General features: G+C 38.9%; 3 protein-coding genes across 3 annotated transcripts; 1 reads left to right on the top strand and 2 right to left on the bottom strand.

Moving 5' to 3' along the window:
• Window positions 1-1754: 1754 nt before the first annotated feature.
• On the top strand, window positions 1755-7590 carry LOC108107092 (neurotrimin). The gene is made up of 6 exons (XM_017214472.2): window positions 1755-2062; window positions 5544-5787; window positions 6231-6586; window positions 6652-6933; window positions 6996-7067; window positions 7128-7590. Exons 1-6 carry the CDS (start codon window positions 1978-1980, stop codon window positions 7217-7219), a joined length of 1131 nt encoding a protein of 376 aa, XP_017069961.2. The 5' UTR covers window positions 1755-1977; the 3' UTR covers window positions 7220-7590.
• LOC108107091 lies at window positions 7239-13610 on the bottom strand. The gene is given in 6 exon segments (XM_017214470.2): window positions 7239-8136; window positions 8194-8487; window positions 11119-11187; window positions 11189-11605; window positions 11922-12169; window positions 13381-13610. Coding segments are annotated over 5 exon segments (1188 nt in total). The 5' UTR covers window positions 12030-12169; window positions 13381-13610; the 3' UTR covers window positions 7239-7836.
• A 1105-nt stretch (window positions 13611-14715) lies between these two features.
• LOC108106902 (trypsin alpha-like) lies at window positions 14716-15484 on the bottom strand. Its single transcript, XM_017214150.2, has one exon. It carries the CDS (start codon window positions 15467-15469, stop codon window positions 14720-14722), a length of 750 nt encoding a protein of 249 aa, XP_017069639.2. The 5' UTR covers window positions 15470-15484; the 3' UTR covers window positions 14716-14719.
• Between the last annotated feature and the right edge of the window lie 488 nt (window positions 15485-15972).

The following is a 15972-nucleotide window of genomic DNA, read 5'->3' as shown; positions in this document are numbered from 1 at the left end:
GCTACCTACCGATAACAGCCTACTTGGATTCTTTCGATATATTTTTATGTGTGTGTGTTTGATCTTTCTGGGGACTCGATCCCACGCCTTCGGATACTTTGGGATTCGCCCTAACCCCTAGGCTACCTATCGATAACAGCCTACTTGGATATTTTTGTGTGTGTGTGTTGGATCTTTCTGGGGGACTCGATCCCACGTCCTCGGATATTTGGGGATTCACCTTAACCCCCTAGGCTACCTACCAATAACAGCCTACTTGGATTCTTTCGATATATTTTTATGTGTGTGTGTTTAATCTTTCTGGGGGACTCGATCCCACGTCGTCGGATACTTGGGGGATTCACCTTAACCCCCTAGGCTACCTATCCATAACAGCCTACTTGGATTCTTTCGATATATTTTTATGTGTGTGTGTTGGATCTTTCTGGGGGACTCGATCCCACGCCTTCGGATTCTTGGGGATTCGTCCTAACCCCCTAGGCTACCTATCGATAACAGCCTACTTGGATTCTTATCGATATATTTATATGTGTGTGTGCCGGATCCTAGATCTTTTAGATCGCTACTCGGATTCTTGGGGATTCAATTCGAATTGTTCTATATAAGCTTCCTATCGATAACATCCTACTTGGATTCTTATCGATATATTTTTATGTGTGTGTGCCGGATCCTAGATCTTTTAAATCGGTAACTATAAAAGCTAGAAAGTTAGGATCAAGCTTACACATTCTTGGGATGCCACCGCAGCTCAAAGTGGTGTTTTTATTCGGGGACGCCTACTATAACGCCCACAAATCTCGGAAAACTGTGGCATTTATAATATTATAATTTGTTTGTCTTCGTTTGACCTCATATAATATTTTTTGCCAATATCTATCGATTTACCAAAGATTTTTCAAATCGGAACATTCATACGCTATTTGGTTGAGTGTGTTACTCATCAGTTCATCATCATATCAGTTTTGCTTATAATAGAGAATTCTTAACAGAGTTATGAATCAAAAAATATTTCACATATAAACTTATAAGTGTGTACTTCAAATCCGCCAATTCTTATTCAATGGAAAAGGAAATCCGAGAAGGTCCGTTCGCCTAAAATTACACACTGCGAGAGAAACTTGCGTGCGGCTGCAAAAGTTGCTCCCCCAGAGAAAACAATAATCAAGCAAATTCCGCTTGCTTATTATCATTATTGTTATCGCTATTGAAAAGCGCTAATTGTGCGCAAATAGCGGAGCGAACTTATTGCTAACTTATTAAAAATCTCACACATGCAAACCAAGGCAGTCGGAAAAGTGCAGGCGTGGCAAAAGAGCACGAAAGCTGAGAGCAGGATGCCAAAGGATGCGAAGACAGGTGAAAGTTTGGCCGGAGATGTGCGGAATTTCGGGGTTAATTAGAATGGTATTGGGAGTGTGTTGTAGTTGGAGTTGGCAAGGAGATGGCTGTCCCTTCTGTCTGCCCCCGAAAATACCAATGATGTGTCACTTTCCCTCGGCAACATATCATGCAACATACTCCCTCACGTGCATATGAAAATGTTACGCCCGGCGCTTTATGAATGAAACATTTACTATTGCATACCTTCGTCCTTTGGCTGCGGGGCACCTTGACTACTGGCCAACCAGACCCGCCCATCAGCAACCACCCACTCAGCCACCTTGGAAGGCCGCAGGACACATGCGCAACGCCACAGCCGCGACGGGCAGCATTTGAATTTTGAATATGAATTTTGACACTTGATTATCAGCTCCACTCGCAGTTCGCGGCCAGTTGTAAGAGTGTGCGGACGTCTGTCCAAGGCAATCGCAATCGCCGGAAAACTTCATCCAAAGACCGGAAAAAATAAATTTGCGCTAGTGCAGCGGAAGTTAAACTTGGGCTATTTGGCCACACAAGTGAAAGTGGCAAAATAAAAAATAAGTGGAAAACAATATTTTAAAACTTTCGTCCTTTGGTTGCGGTTGAACTTTGAATATGAGAAGGCGATTTCCTGGCATTTGGCTGCTCCTCATGCAGTGTCTGTACTTAAGCAGGGCCAGCTTCTCGGAGTTAAATAATTGTAAGTCAATCGAGAAAATGGTGAAAATAAATACATATTTATAATAAATAAATCAAATTAAAATGGAGCTTACCCCTAATGTAACTCTTAAGTAAATTCTGTTAGCTAAGTAACTTCAGTTAAGTAACTAAGTTTTCAGATTAAAATTTTCAGTTTCCTTATCTTCCACTCAGGATTTACCGAGCTTAAAATGTAAACTCTAAGCTGAAGATAACTTTGTTGAAAAATACAAAGCAAGTAATCCAAAAGTATTTAAAGCAAGTTTTTTCTGATTTATAAAAAGTTCTTGTCAAATTTATCTTTAGAGTAAAGTAAAATAGTAAATATTAAATAATTGATGACCTTCAACTTTATAAAATTTTATAATTTCACCAATGTCAGTTACTTAATGACTTTTAGTGCCCTTCTAGAGAAAGCTATATCATCTTATAAATCCTGGGTTTGAATACAATTTTCGAAAGCTATTAACTTCAACAATTAACCGTTATACTGGCTACAAACTAAACTTTTGTAAGCCAGCCAGACAATGTGTTACCCGAAAAATGTACAGCTAATTGACTGCAAACTATCTAAAGCCAAAGTGCTAACGAAAAGCGTTATAAATAGCAGCAGCAGCGGCTAAAATGGAAGGCAGCTGGTAATCGGAAGTCCAACGAGTCCATAAGTGAATAAACTGTGCCCGACATGTTCCCCAGACAGGACGGGACAGCGGCGGAGGGGCATCTGGAGGAGAGCTGCAGAAGAGTAACGAGGGGTAACTTCCGTCAGGGAAAATGGTCGGCAAAAAAACAAAACAAATTTTCCTTGACTTTGGCGAGCCAAGTGCGATAAATATATCAAAAATGGGAATTTGTTATTTAAATCAATGTGCCAGATGCAAAATAAACATAAATATTGGCAGGCTAGCCGCAGCGTGCGATAAGAAAGTGAGAAGTGGCTCAAAGGAGTGATGCACCCCACGATGTTCCGCCTCAAAATCGCCCAAGCCACCCAACCACCCCCTTTCACAGCGGGCAGGCAGACAGACAGTCGCGGAAAGGCGACGTTTTCCCACTTCCTACTGCACTCTGCCATATTTTCATTTTTCCATTCCTGGTTGGCGGTTTCTGCCGTTGAAGCACCGCGTTTTTAGGTGGGAGTTTCTGGTCTTCCATTCACTGCAGTGGGTTATTTCCCTTTTTTTTTGGCAGACATTGCGTGCTGATTGTGATTCTTTTCGCCTGCACTTGCCTGCAGACAGTTGGAGTGTCGAACAGGAGACAGGACATTCACTTTCCGTTTCAAGTTCAACGGCGTGGGGAAGGGACTCCGCCGGAATTGCAGGGCCTTCGTGGGGAAATTGCGGCTTAAGCCTTTGGTCTGCGATACAAATCGTGGAAGAAAACAGGAATATATTTAACAACTCATAGTCAATTTCCTCCATAAAAAGTGCCAACAACAAAGGCGTGCAGTGGCCAAAAGCGAAATTATATTACCTAGCATACATAAATGAAGGAAATTATAACTATAAAAACAACTATGTGTGTATATACACTATAAAAATAATTTGAATGAAACAATATGAATTAAAGGTTCCAATATAAAACCTTTTGTAATAATAAATTGTAAAAGAACAAATACAAATACAGTTATTTAAGTCCTTTTAGTTAATTAACTTTCTTCGAATTTACATACACCGGAATCATACCCACAGTTAATGTCTTGGTATTCAGTAAATTGTTAAACAAAACAATGCGACTTTTCAGAAGTGCAAAATATAGAAAGTTATTTATGTTCGCTTAGCATGCAAATTCAGACGACTGCATAGACTGCTTTCTAAGCCAAAACAGTGGCTTATTGTGTGTCTGAAACTGAATCATTCGAGTACATATGTGATTTCACGTTCTTATTCGTGTTTGTAGGCATCTAAAATTTGGCTAGCCAAGTTTTTATCCTCAGTGCAAATACTATGTGTTTTATGGCATAAAAGTTAAAATCGCGCGTCCCTTTCTTTGGAATGTTTCAATATGCAAACATGCAATAGCCAAATTGCAATAGCAACAAAAACACAGAAACCATATCAACTGAAAGCAGTCAAACAATGGCGTCTCGACCGTCTCTCACTTTTAAAAGGGACGTAAGGCGGGACCCCGACTCGAACTCGAACTCGGGCCCAAAACACCTTACTTCGGCCAGGAGCAGACCCAAACATAATCGCAAATTATAGGCTATATGGCATGGCATCGTAGGCTCCCCCAATTTGATGCTAGTTTGGTGGCAGCCCGCCCACATCCACACCCACACCACGACGCAATCAATGCATGGAGGTGGGGCAAAACGTAAAGGTGTAGCCAGCTTTTTACAATTTTCCAGGTACCAGCACCTGCCTCACGCTGCTCTATTAGATTTTTGCATTTTTTCGGGTTATTATTTGGTCATAATTGTAATTTAGGTATTTGCTGTGTGTGGGGAATGAAGAGCCCGCTCTATTTCTCGTCTCCTGGCCACAAAGTCATGCTACTTGTTAGGCATGTGATGTGATTTTTTTCCATTGCCATTTTTCCCGCCTCCTTGCCATTGTTGTTGTGTTTGCGATGGTCGGAGGTCGGTTTGCGGTCGGAACTCTGGTGGTTAAGTTGGCTGACGGCAAATGTCGAAGTCTTGCGGTCGGGCAGTTTGACTGGAAATTATTGCCATGGGACTCATGTTGAGCCGAATCAAAAATCAACCGGAAAAGAGCAGTTTTGCTCTGTAGGTGTTTAAAAATTTAGTCGAAGGGGTTCAAGGAGGTAACTATGGTTATATTAGTATGTGGTATGTATTTTTTTTTGAATTCATGCATTACAAATAATTTCGAAATTAATAAATTATTTTATTCATAATTTAATTTATCATTCAATCTCAGTCGACCATCATCTCCAAGAAAGCTAAACTTGTTTTTTCAGTTTTTAACGATATTCTTTGCATTTTTTTTAAAATTAACAAAATGATTTCCGTTAATATCACAGCAAAATTTACCATTCAAGTAGCTGGCATTTCCGCTAAACAGTTAATTTCCCTAATTGTTGGATTATTTGCCGCTGTCTCGGCGTAATGATAACCTCAACAAATTTATTGCCGTTGAACAATTTTAAATATCGTTGACCATTTTGGCGAGCCATCTGGCCATCTGGAAAATGTTGGAAATTGTTTGCCTAGGCTGTTGACATTCTGCAGACGCACACAGAAATGTGTGAAAAAAGAAATGAAATAATTATCCTGATAACTGTGGATTAGAAAAGCCACACATTAAAAAAGGTTATTTTTTAATTGAATTAAATGTTTGCGCCTGAGTTCCTTGGGAAATGGAAACAGAGCAAATGCCAGTGTCTAACATTTGCAAGCCTCATAAACCACCCCGAGCCAGCCACCCACCAGTTGGGGCTCGTCTGCCCCATTTAGCGCCCTAATGATGAAAGTCATAAAAGTCGACCAATTGGTTTGGTGCCATCTTCCTTTCCAGCGGATCCCAAGTTCAGCGGACCCATCAACAATTCAACAGTTCCCGTGGGACGGGATGCCCTGCTCACGTGTGTTGTCCACGACCTAGTTAGCTTCAAAGTGGCCTGGTTACGAGTGGACACGCAGACTATTCTGAGCATCCAGAACCACGTCATCACCAAGAACCATCGTATCGCCATCTCCCACACGGAGCATCGCATTTGGCAGTTGAAAATACGCGATGTCCAGGAGTCGGATCGCGGCTGGTGAGTCTTATAACTACAATAAAGTGAATGAAGCCTTTCTTGACACTCGAAAGCCGTTAAGTTATCTCTTTTCATATAGACCATTAATAGACCTATTTCTTTCGTGGAATACAATGGTATATGAAATAAGATTAAAGCGGCTTTGTGTTATAAAGTCAAAACCACTTTAATTTGGAAGCCAAAATTTAATACTAGGTTGTTTCGAATACAAACCATTTTCAACATCTTCCAACGATATAAAAACCAAACAAATACTTTTGTTAATGAAAACAAATCGTTAAGGTTAAAAAACAGCTTTCTTCATTTGTTGTGAGGCATCTTTGCTTGATATAAATCAAAGTTTTTTTATACGTTTCGATTATACTTCAGAATAAATTAATGACGTGACTATTTCCAAGGTTTCGCATACTGTTAGTAACCTATTAGTTCTTAACATTCACCAGGTACATGTGCCAAATTAACACAGATCCCATGAAAAGTCAAATGGGCTACTTGGACGTCGTGGTGCCACCAGACATCGTGGACTACCAAACCAGTCAGGATGTGGTTCGTTCCTCGGGACAGAACGTAACCCTCACTTGCAGTGCAACTGGAGTTCCCTTGCCTACCATCACCTGGCGTCGCGAGGATTCGATTCCCCTCCTGCTCTCAGACGATGGCGACCTGGAGGTGTACAGCGTGGAAGGTCAGAATCTCACCCTGTGGCAGGTTCAGCGGTCCCAAATGGGCGCCTACCTCTGCATCGCCTCCAACGGTGTGCCGCCCACAGTGAGCAAACGCGTCATGCTGGTGGTGAACTGTAAGTGAGATTAAAATATTTGAATCCGTCCTGTAATATTAAATAAACCTGAAATCCAAACCAAGTTGCTCCCACTATATGGACACGATACGATACCATTTACGTGGGCCTGGGCCAGAAGCTGACGCTAGAGTGCATAACAGAGGCGCAGCCGGCATCGGTAAACTTCTGGCTTAGGGACTCCCAACTGCTGCCAGGAGGTTCATATGAGTCAGTCACAGTGGATCATGTCCACCGGATCGTGATGCGGATCACCCTGCGTCCAATAACGAAGCGAGACTTTGGAGAGTATAAATGCAGGGCAAAGAATGCGATGGGTCAAACAGATCGGATTATAACAGTGCATCGTAAGTCAGATAGGTCATCTTTCGGTTACTTAATCCCTTAAACACACACATCTTATCAACAGATAAAGCTAAGAAGCATGGACAGCACTCGCATCAAACTTCCTCCCGCGAAAGTCAGTTCATTGTCATCGAAGGTTGGTTTGCCCTTAGTATATATTTGAATATTTAAAGATAATAACTGATATTTGTTGTAGAATACATAGCAAGCGTGTCTGATAAGAGCTGCAGTTCCCGCCCCGTTTGGATTATATTTCTGTTTCTTGTCAATAAAGTTTCAGTTTTGTGAGCAATCAAACTATGGGTGCTTTGTCTTTTAGCCACGTCAGAAGCGTGACTGCCTCTTTATATTGCCTAATTCACAATGTTATATTAATTATAATTTGGTTACAATTGTTCGATTGAAGGGTAAAAGTAATGCAGGTGCGAACATATTATTAAAAAATCAATTATTTTGATTACATTTTGATCTATAAGTTCGGCTGTTTGAATAAAATTGCTATAGGACAACATTTACATTTATTCGCCTCGTCTGTGGTCATTATACTTTTAAAATAAACTACAATTTGTTTTAGTTATGTACAATTGTGTTTCTTAGTCAGATCAATTTGATATTTAGATAAAACTCGATCCGCAACTTTACGCTTAACTTAAAGGAAATTGAACTAAGGAGACGTGTTCAACAGGTGTTTGTTTGTTCATGATAATTGGTAGCTACTCCCATCGGTTCCATCCATTCCGTTTCTTTCGCAATAAATTAGTGTGTTAAAAGTTAGATCTAGCTATGAGCGTGTCGAGGTAGGCTTAACAGTTTGTTAGTTGGATTGGCTTACAAATTAAGAGCATGGTGGTTGTATGTGAGGATGTGATCATGTGCTAGCCTAAGACTGGTTCCTAGAATAACGCTCAACTTGAGCCGTCATGCCCGTTGGCCACTTTTGACGGCCTATCCATGTTGGGCACCTCAATAGCCGGGGGAGGTGTGGCGCCATTGGCCTTAGCCAGGACGTCCCTCTGCTCGTAGATTTCGTTGACCAGCTTCTTAACGAATGGGTGATTAAACTTGCCCTCCGTTGAGTCGAAGAACTCCTGGTGTTTCAGAAGGCAATTGTCCCGCTTCTCGTACTCGAACGCCTGCATAACCATATCCAGGCGATCAAGATCCTTGACAAACTTGCTCTCGGCAGTTTGTCCATGCTCATATTCCTGTTAGATTAGATTACGTTAGCATAATTTTTAAAATAGATTTGATAGTCAACCAACCTCAAACAGTTCCATTATGCGCTTGCCGCGAGGCTCGATCAACTTGCATATATCTTCCATTGCCTTGAACTCCATGGCCCGCTTCTCGTCTTTGGAAACCCCGCAGAAGGGCGTTATATCGCCCACCAAACTTTCCGCCAAATCGTGCACTAATGCCAGTTCCATGCAGCGAATCTGATTGAGTCCCTCGCTGCCATCCAGTAGGAAGGTCAGCATGCTCATCCTGTACATGTGTCCTGAAATAGATTCACAGTCGTTGACATCACGCAGCACCCATCCGGTGCGTTTTGTATGCTGTAAGACAGAAAGGAGAAGAGCGGGTTAGTTAAGTTTTAATATAAGAAACTGTCATGTGATGTATGGATAAACAGATTTCAGTGAACAATCTGCACCCCAATCATGGATTCAGTTTAGGATTTTATTATATTGTTCTATAGTAAACTTCGTGAGTTATATGTACGTCACTTTGGCTAATTAAAACATGACGCGACTTTGGTGACATCGTTACCGGGTGCATACATCAAGGTTGGAGGCATTTGCCCCAGACCTTCAGCCCAAAACCTGCCAGCGAGGGTAGTTCTAGACTATTGCTATTTGATCAATAATCGTTGTATTTATAGAAGCCGGCGGTGGGGTGAACAAGGTCCAAAAGACGTTGCAGGCCAATTGCCATTGACGTTCGCTGGCTTTCCCTGTTGCCAATGGTAGTTTACTTATACCAAATATTATTGTTTAATTGAACTGCAAGAAGCCACCATTCCGCTGCAATTATATCACATCGAACTTATAGGGGTTATTGATTAGCTTGCCCGATCAGTTAATTTGCCACGTAATGAATCGAATGCCTTATCTGAGAGCTTTGCTTTTATCTTTGAACAGAAACCCACTGAGTGCGCACCACATGCATGTAAGGTATATAAATGCATATTAACTTTATTAATATTGGTGATATCGAAAATAAACAAATTGGCTTGGTTAACTGCGGAGTTATGTTGATTAATTGAATTGCTTAACAAATAGGGATGATATATGAACTGACATGTATTGGGATGTTCCACCATCTTATTAAAAATATATTAATTAATATTTATAAAAACATTTTATATATGAGCAACAAACAAATTAAAAAGCATTTCTCCTGAAACCAATAATCTATTAGCGTTTCGTGTTGACTAATAACAAAACAACTAATGACGTAATAAAAAGAATATAGTGTATTTATTTATATTTGAAAACAAAGCTATTGTTTTCCTGCGGTCATTATGGAAAACATCTAGAATAATATTATTGCCTCACACAACCCATTCCCCGCCCTTGAGGGGCTCCATAAACTCTTGTTGATAGCGTCTATAATTTGAAGGCCAAGATCAAAGTCACGCGTTGCTTTTTTTACCTTGCTTCTGTACGTTCAATATGCAATCGGATATATAATAGAAAATTATGAAAATTTAGAGAACTGCCATTGGTCAATTTTTGTTGTAGTTTTCTCTAGTCTGTGGCCCGTCTTACGTCAATGCTGACGGAAGATTTTTGTTCTTGGGGCACGAACTAAATTTCGCAATGAATCCAAAATCCAAAAAACAAAAGCAAAAAAGCGAAAATTCCTTCTCACGTGAGCCATTGCGAACTTTGGCTGAGTGTTTTGAATAAATTTTTTTTGCCATTTTGTTGCGAAGATTAGGCGAATCAAACAATCAGTTCAGTTAAGTGACATTTCTTTGAACAGCTGCTCGAATTTCAAAGCGATTCACTTTCTTCAGTTCGTTGATAAGAAAACGAGCCCCGTGCTTGAAGATCTTCGTCACTTTATTGGTGGCTTCAACTACTCTGATTAGATAAACGAGAAGCTAATGATTCTAGAACGCGCAGCTCTAGACTTTTGCACTGTTTGTTTTGCTTATAAAACTTTATATGACTTACACACAGCTGTGGTTTCTTCAAAGATTCTCTTTCTTTTCAGCTAGACTTTGCACTTTGTGTATGCATCTATCTGTATATTTATCAGAGATAAATCTTACACAAAAAAACATGTAGAATTCAAGAAAAAAAACAATTCAAGAAACAACTTAAGCGAAACGTACAAAATGATATACAAAACTGCCTATATATTAGATATATTTGTTGGCAACCAACTATACAAATCCGTTCAAGAGGGATACAAGAGCGAGGTTGCCGCTGACATTATACAAGACTTTCGCAAATATACTAAGCAAAATAAAAAGCAAACCAAAGAGTGAAGACAAAATAGAATTGATTATACAAAACGTAAATAAATACACCTTTGCGTTCTGTTTGCTTTGGATTTCACACTTTTGTTTATTTTCTATTTGGCTTTCTGTCTTTTCTTAAGATTGCCATTTTGCAGAAATATTTTGATAAGCGATTTGACTATTTGTTGCCTTACTTATACCAGCAAAAGGATTTCGTAATAGATCAAGGAATTTAATAGCATTTTGGTAAGAATGAGCTGGGTATTTATTGAAAAGCCCTCGATTAAGTAGAAATATATCATCAATTTATAAAAACCATAGCAATGTAAGGAATGTTGTTTATAATTTAGCCTAATTATTATTTTATAAATTTCGGTTTTAAATAATTTGATTTAAATATTCAAAAAAACATATTAGAATAACAACACTTTTAACAAAGAAGTAGAACAGGGGCCTTAAATGAACTGCCAAAAATATATTTTGAATATAAAATAAGATATAAAAAACCATGGAGGATAGATTATTATAAAACAAATATTTAAATAATTCTTTGCACACTTTTCAAATGAATTTCCTTTCTAGCAGAAGACTTTCATATACACTTTTCTAATAGCTGGTGGCAAAATCAAAACACGCAGGACTTCGGGAAAAATCGATGCGAACATATGACGCGCGAGTGGAGCAGGGGAAATGGGGGTAAACCAGTTTCACATACCTTAAGGTTGCCGATGAGCTCCATGAACTGTAGAATCTCACCGAGACCTGTGCTGAAGCAGGGCTTTTTTGCCGGCACTGGCTGATGCGGATGCCACATCGTGGCAAGAGGCTCCCAGGCCCGGATTCTCCACATCGCCACCCGTGCTGGCGGTGATTTCATCCTGTTTTTGGGATTGTAGGGGCTCGGCTGCTAGCGATGACATGGCGAACTTGGTGGAGGTCTGCTGCTGCTGATTTTGCTGCGTAGACTTAGCTCTGGTAGGTTCTTTGGCTGACTGCGTGTGGATGTGGCGCTGGATGTCCTGGCTGCGTTGCTGCAGTATCCTCCTGACGAACTGCTGTGCTGACAAATTCTGGCCGTGCGCCGACTCCAAATCCGACTCTGATTCGCCGTGACTACAACCGTCTGTATGTGAGGGCGAACCGTGACTGCCGTTGTCGCCCAACTTCGCCTGACTAGAGTGCTTTGTAGCCGCCGTTGTGCACTGAAAAAAAAAGAAAAAAAAATATATAAAATCGGCACAGTTGAATACATTCGATTTTAAAAGGAGTATATTTGTTTCAAGAAATTTATATAATATTCTAGATATTCTTAAATTTTTAATACTAATATATATGTAAGATATTTGTATTTTTACAATGCTAAACTAGTTTCATAAATTAGTTTTTCATGAAAAAAATGAAAAGGCCTCAGAAAATAATTCTTTTTTAGATTTAATCTTAGATAAAGTTAATAACTTAAATAAACTGGTTATAAACATAACTATATTTACACTTTACGTTATAAAATTGCTACTTTACCAGTGTAGTTGTAGTTCCTGACGTCACGCCGCTCATGTGGCGCAGCAGCCGGCTGAGATCGCTGCCGCCGTTAAATGTCGCTCTGACCAACTGCTGTAGAGAGAACATCGCGACCACAAAAGAGAGCGCTGTCCTGGAGTGAGAGTAGGTGGGAAGTATGGAAAAACGAAAGTTGCTCGTGATCGTGTCGCTGCTACAAATTTGTAGCCAGAGTCAAACACGTGATGTGTGTGTGCCGTCCACTTGGGCTATAGAAGGGAATGAGAGGGAGAAAAAGCAAACTCATCAGTTGTTGTTGCCATAACCAATATTTGGGAAGATTTTTATCGCATGCGATTTTTTGACTGCCGAAAAAAGAGATTGAAATTCTACATTTGTACATATGTTTGTATACATATAATGTAGATTCGGTTATTGGGATTACAAGTTATTGGGTACAGTAATCTGTTTCATTAAAAATACAAATATTTGTTTATATTTGAAAAACGAATTGAAGAAAAATTTAATTTCTTTCATTTTAAGATCTTGTATCAGAAAATTCAAAATTAATTTCATTGTTTTAGCAATTTTTCTTTTATCTTTGAGATGTACAAAGTGTAGAAGAACTTGTGAAAACAAATCACTTCATGTATTGAATGAATTTCTATTTAAAAATAACAAATAAATTGTACTACCATAAAACATTCAGTTTTTTGTAAGTAAAATTCAACGACTTAAACGCATACAAAATATACTTATTAAAAAGGGTAATTATTATTTAGCTTTCAAGATTTTCCAGTAAGATTAGCACTTCATTGCAGTGCTAAATTTAATTATTTACTGGCGGTAATTACCAAACAAAATATACTTTACATTTATATTGTTTTTAAAAATATGAATTATTTGCACATCAGTTTTATTTCCTGTTCAATTAGCTGATGCAATATATATTTATTCCGTAACCATCAAACAAATTTTCGGCAAAAAATAACAAAATGAGGCGATTAAAAATTATTTATTTATTGCGAAAAACAATGTCACTTAAATAGGTCGTCCAAAGTGCAACTGATGAACAGCAACAATTAAGACGCCTCCTTATCAGCCGTCGACACTTTTCTTTCCCAGACTCTAATATAAACATAAAAATATGTATGTAGGAGTACAGTTGCGTTCAAAACAATAGCACCAGGAATTTACAATGGAGGCATTTTCCATTGTATTCGCCATTTCTCCCTAAATGAGTCAAATTTTTATGACAATGCTATTTTGCAGGTAAAAAAGTTTTTAAAAAAGACTGTCTATATACAATTGTTTTTATTTTTAAGTTTTTTAAAGTTAAAAATAAGAACAAATGACAAATATGAAATCTTTCCATTTTCGAGAAATTTTTTTTCAAATGCGAACAAGGAAAAACATTGAATTTTTGACCACAGCTGTTTGTTTGTGTGTATGTAGACGTGTATACATTTATATGGGCTACCTTGACACCACTCTCTCAGTGCAAGAAGTTCCGTTAAATTAACGGCAAATAAATAGGAAGCGATTCCGACACTTCGACAGGCACTTCAAGGTGAAGGCGGTATTTTGTGTGTGTGGGTGTGAGTGCGGTAGTGTTAGGGGATTGAGGTATGTGCGTCGTGTGGCACGTAAGCACCGTTAGTTTGATGTAATGTTAGCGACTAAGAGCTCCGCCCGCCGATGGGAAACTAAAACTTTTAATTCGGCAACACGACCGCCGACACAACACAACGTTTGTAATTAGGAATATAAATATATCGCCAAGCTAATATAGACTTATAGCACACACACACACACACGGCACACGCGCACAACTACAACAAGAACCACAATAGAGGCGGCAGAAATAGTTAAAATTACTAACGGAATTTATGCAACAGCCAAACAGTCTGCATTCTGCTGTGGCCGTCAAGTATCCGACCTGTATCACCAAGCGTTTTTCATGCTCCTGTGATGAATATTTTTAATTTAAATCCACTTCTTCGCTAGATCGCTCTCACTCGCTCGCCCGTCGTCGGGCAACAACTAAGTTGCGCGCTCTTTTATTCAATTGTTTCCTTTTTGCAGCGCATCAGTTGCACAATTGTCTTTTTTCAGTTACACTTTTTGTTCTTGCACCCGCGAACAGCTGTTACTGCCGGTGTGACCGTGTACGAGCAAAATGCCATCGATTATCAGTGGACAGCTGTTTCGCCTATTTGTAAGATGTGGAAAGGCGCAGATATCATGACTCAACTTGACTATCTTTTATATGTATAAATCGTATCCATTATTACATAATATTGTAATTAAATTAAGATTAGAATAAATCTAAATGCTTAAAAACAATTTAAATTTGGTGCACGTCGAAGTGAGCTTCTTTATTGGTTCACTAATACGCTGGATGTGAACCAAAATCAATTACAGCGCCAACTAACGGTTATAGGTTGAATTAGGTTGATGGGCGCCATCTATTTTTTCGAATTCGCTTCTAACTTTCAGAATTTGAAATCTTAGCGAAGCGATAATTATTTTTTAAGTTCTTACACATAGATGACTCCTTATTTTTTTAAACGCGGTTAACTCAAAACAGGCGACCAAATGCAAACGATACAGAACGAACTGAAGCGAAATGGCGAAAAACATAAGAAGTGAGGCGAATTATAATTAAGCATTGAAAATGCCAACAACTTTTAAACAAATATCGAGAAGTTATAACACAATGAAGTATATACGAGTATACTATTAAACAGGATGAATATTGGGGAAATTGAGACCAAGCTTGTATTTTTTGCAATCCAAATTTAATTCAATTGCTTGTTTTAAATATAATTAATAGTGTCTAATATCCATTTTCTGAAGTAAGGAACATTGGCGAAGAGTGTAGGATCAATGCAACCTTGGAATGATGTGACACCCACAAGTTTTTGGTCTACAATCAATGGTCCACCAGAGTCGCCTATACAGGCTGTTTGTCCAGAAGAGCCGGCGCAAATTAAATCACGTCTTGTAAAGAAAAGATTGGTACAAGTATGTAGCGGTTGAATACGAAGGAATGTGCCTTGCAGCTTTATAGGACCTATTGGAGTCCCATCTTCATCTAACGCTTCTCCCGAGCCAGAAGTGAATGCAATAGTTCCAGGAACAGGATATCTTTCGGCCAAAGGAATAGTCTGAACTTTGTGGCTTAGCTCAAGTGGTTGGCTCAGCCGCATGATGGCAATGTCGTTAAGCAAATTTTTCGAATGATACTCTTCATGGAGTATAAGGGTGGCCACTTTGCTTAGAGTTCCTCCGGAATTTTTCAATGCGGAGCCGGCGCGAACAAGAAAATCCTTGGCCTCAAGTTGTTTATCCTCCTTTTCAGTGCAGTGGGCAGCAGTAATAATGATATCTTTGCTGTAAATGGAACCACCACATATGTATACCCCTTCTACCTGTAAAGATACCTGCCAGGGAGACTGTTCGATTTCAATAGGGCCTCCACCAATAATACGTTCTTCAGGCTGGGGCACTCGTCCAGCAGACAGGAAATTGAATATCCATAGAAGCAGAAAGCACCTGATGAACATTTTGGTTAGCTTGGATAAGACTTTGGAACACAAAGACGGAACCCCTACGGATAGAATAAGTCTTTTATAGGCCAGGTGCAGCAAAGCTATCTGAAAGAATTTCGAAATTTTCTTGATAACAATGATTGAAAAACGCATTAATAGGGAATTCCAATAAGCAAATATTAATTTTCTTCAGGTAACTGTTACTTTCCTAAAGATAATGAAATTGATATAGTGAAAACACATTAAAATTAATAATAATTTTAGGAAAAAATGGGATTTCTAAGAAATACATTGAAGTTATCTAAAATTATTTCTAGTGCATTGTGATTTTGTGTTTTTGGTGCGTAGTTTTCTTAGAGTTCTACCCGCTATCAGTATATTTAAAGAAAATATTAGTTTCGTAAAAATATCTAAGAGTATAATTTAATAAGAATTTCTAATTTCAACATCCACTAAACTTAAATGTTCTGTAAAGTAAATTGATTTCTATTTTCTTATGATAATTAAGTGTCGTCCAA

This window comes from Drosophila eugracilis, unplaced genomic scaffold, assembly GCF_018153835.1.
Source record: "Drosophila eugracilis isolate 14026-0451.02 unplaced genomic scaffold, ASM1815383v1 contig_952, whole genome shotgun sequence".
Lineage (NCBI taxonomy): Eukaryota > Metazoa > Arthropoda > Insecta > Diptera > Drosophilidae > Drosophila > Drosophila eugracilis.
The sequence above is the reverse complement of the archived record's forward strand: the minus strand, read 5'-3'. Positions and strand labels throughout refer to the sequence as shown.

Excerpts from the sequence above, each read along its gene's own strand:
- LOC108107092 (XM_017214472.2), top strand. The coding sequence starts at position 1,978 with ATGAGAAGGCGATTTCCTGGCATTTGGCTGCTCCTCATGCAGTGTCTG. Across the intron at positions 5,788-6,230 it reads CAGGAGTCGGATCGCGGCTG|GTACATGTGCCAAATTAACA; the intron begins GTGAGTCTTATA and ends AACATTCACCAG. Across the intron at positions 7,068-7,127 it reads TCAGTTCATTGTCATCGAAG|AATACATAGCAAGCGTGTCT; the intron begins GTTGGTTTGCCC and ends TATTTGTTGTAG.
- LOC108106902 (XM_017214150.2), bottom strand. The coding sequence starts at position 15,469 with ATGTTCATCAGGTGCTTTCTGCTTCTATGGATATTCAATTTCCTGTCT.